We start from the raw sequence: 2,213 nt of genomic DNA on the forward strand, positions 1-2,213 counted from the left end.
GCGGGACTGCGGGGATGCAGGTAGGGAGAGCTGGAACAGGGGCTCCACAGCCACCACGGCTCCAGCTGGGGGCACCTCAGACAGTTCTTCAGGGATGAGAATATGAGAGGAAATGAGAGTTCCTCAGTGACATATAAAACTTTTTACAATAAGATGGAGGGGGGGAAAAAGCTCATTTTCCTTTTTTGAAGAGTTCCTGCTTCATTTATTGTGTTTTATAATACCAGAATCTAGCACTAACCCAGAAAGAATCCTGATCACATTACAGGCTTCATTAGCAAATGATTTGTAATCGCATAGATCATTGTCTAACTTATGACTATACTAAAGCATTTTTATCATAGTTTTGGCAGAAATAAGTCCTTTGTCCCTTATTTATTATTTGTATTACAATGGTACCCAGAGACCCACTAAAGAAAAACTCCATGAGGCTGGATGCTCTGGAAACATAGACCTGAAAACATCCTTACTCTAGAGAGCTTACAATCTAAGAAAGCTTTGTAGATGTTTACATTAACAAGTACTTTAAAAGTTTTTATGCTTTGCAAGGTTCAAAATTATCAGAGTGGATCCAAAACTCTCAAGATGATACATATTCAGATTCAGTGCCTATTTCCCATATGTGCCGCTTCACTCATCAAGTTAGTTAAATGTTGTCATCAATTTTAATTTTCTCCGTGGCAGGATAGATAAGAACAGAGTCACGGAACAGTTGGTGAACCGCGCTACAGCCAAGATTCTCAACAAGCTCTAGTGAACTCGGTGACATGGGCCTTAAATGCTCAACTCGCAGCCCTTCCAGGAAGGGCAATTGTCAGAAGTTTATAAATCTTCACTTTCAACTACAGTGTTACAGGCTAGGTCTCCAGACCCTGATACACCACACGAATGCATCCATTAAGCTCTGAAAAATTCTTATAATCGAAGGTAATTTTTTTTAATATGGTGTATAAGCTATAGCCATGAGCGTTTGTCTTTTTAAGAACATATAGGGGAGAGCTGGAGGCAAAAATAATCTCTTAAAACCTCTATGATTTACTGACATGTGTTACCATGCAGGAAGGAAAAAGAATGACGGTAGTAGCTAAATGTATGTGTTTTGGCTGAAGCTATGAACCTATGTGGAATATTTTTGTAGATGTTCCTCATGGTCCTCATCCCCATGCTGTTGATAGTGCTGGTACAGTTTGGACCCCCAGGCTCCCCCCATCCCTTCTGCTGAGGGAAAGTGTCCGTTGGACATATTGAGTATGATGGAGGTCAAGGATTTAATGTAATTTTTGGCCAGTGTGAGAGTCTCTATTTTGGAAAGTTTATTCTCAGCTCTCACGTGAGGGATCACCTCCCGCAAAGCCTGGAATGCATTGTTGAGCTTGTGCATTCTCTGCCTCTCCCGCTCGTTGCTTTCTAGTCTCCTCAAGTGCCTGTCCTTGCTGCTCCAAGCATGCTTGGCTCTGGCTGGAGTGACCTTGCTGCTCTCCTTCTTTCCCCCATTCCTCCTCTCTTTGTGTCGCAAACATTTCACCAGTTCTTTTTTTCTCATTGCTGACTCCTCAGAAAATGCTTCTTTGTCAACAGGATGCCTCTGCTTCTTTCCTTTGGTTTTAGTCTTCATGTTTTGGGAGATGTACTGGTATTAAGCATCAACGTGCTGTAAAAACATGACACCAATATCTTTAATTGCTGCACGGTTCCACGCTGAACAACTGACCCAATGCAGGTTCGTTTGATGCGTTTTCTTACTTGCTCACTACTGGAGAACCATCACTGGCTCTCTTAATTTAGTGACGTTTGTTTTAGAAGTTGTGAATGGTATTAGTCAAGATGATCTGTGCAGATGAACAGAGGAGAAAATCCTTTTTTAGAGAACAACAGACCCTCCTTCAGCTGGAAGGAAGAGGTTACAGAGGGAGCAGAGGCCACGTGAATGGAACCATCGAAACAAAGATGCACCGAGTCACCTACTGGTGTCCTCACATATGAGGAGCCAAGTGAAAAACAGACACCTCTCTACTTTCTTATAAGTAGGCCTCGAACTGGAGAGATTTCTCCTCTCACTGCACATAAGGAAATGGCCTCCAAGCTGATCCAGTCTTCCTGTGGAAGAGTGGACCACAACTCAAAAAATATGAGGAGTGCAACAGTCAATTAGGTTTGATAACACATTGCCTCTGGTTTTGATCTCACATGCTTCTGTTTTCTCCCAGCTCTAG

The 2,213-nt window shown here is 42.4% G+C and overlaps 1 protein-coding gene across 1 annotated transcript; it reads right to left on the reverse strand.

The window, feature by feature from the left end:
• Positions 1 to 1,117: 1,117 nt before the first annotated feature.
• On the reverse strand, positions 1,118 to 1,615 carry BHLHA15 (basic helix-loop-helix family, member a15). Its single transcript, XM_009885874.1, has one exon. It carries the CDS (start codon positions 1,613 to 1,615, stop codon positions 1,118 to 1,120), a length of 498 nt encoding a protein of 165 aa, XP_009884176.1.
• Between the last annotated feature and the right edge of the window lie 598 nt (positions 1,616 to 2,213).

Source organism: Charadrius vociferus, unplaced genomic scaffold (genome assembly GCF_000708025.1).
Source record: "Charadrius vociferus isolate BGI_N301 unplaced genomic scaffold, ASM70802v2 scaffold430, whole genome shotgun sequence".
NCBI classification, from domain to species: Eukaryota; Metazoa; Chordata; class Aves; order Charadriiformes; family Charadriidae; genus Charadrius; species Charadrius vociferus.

Coding starts and splice junctions, on each gene's coding strand:
- BHLHA15 (XM_009885874.1), bottom strand. CDS start 1,615: ATGAAGACTAAAACCAAAGGAAAGAAGCAGAGGCATCCTGTTGACAAA.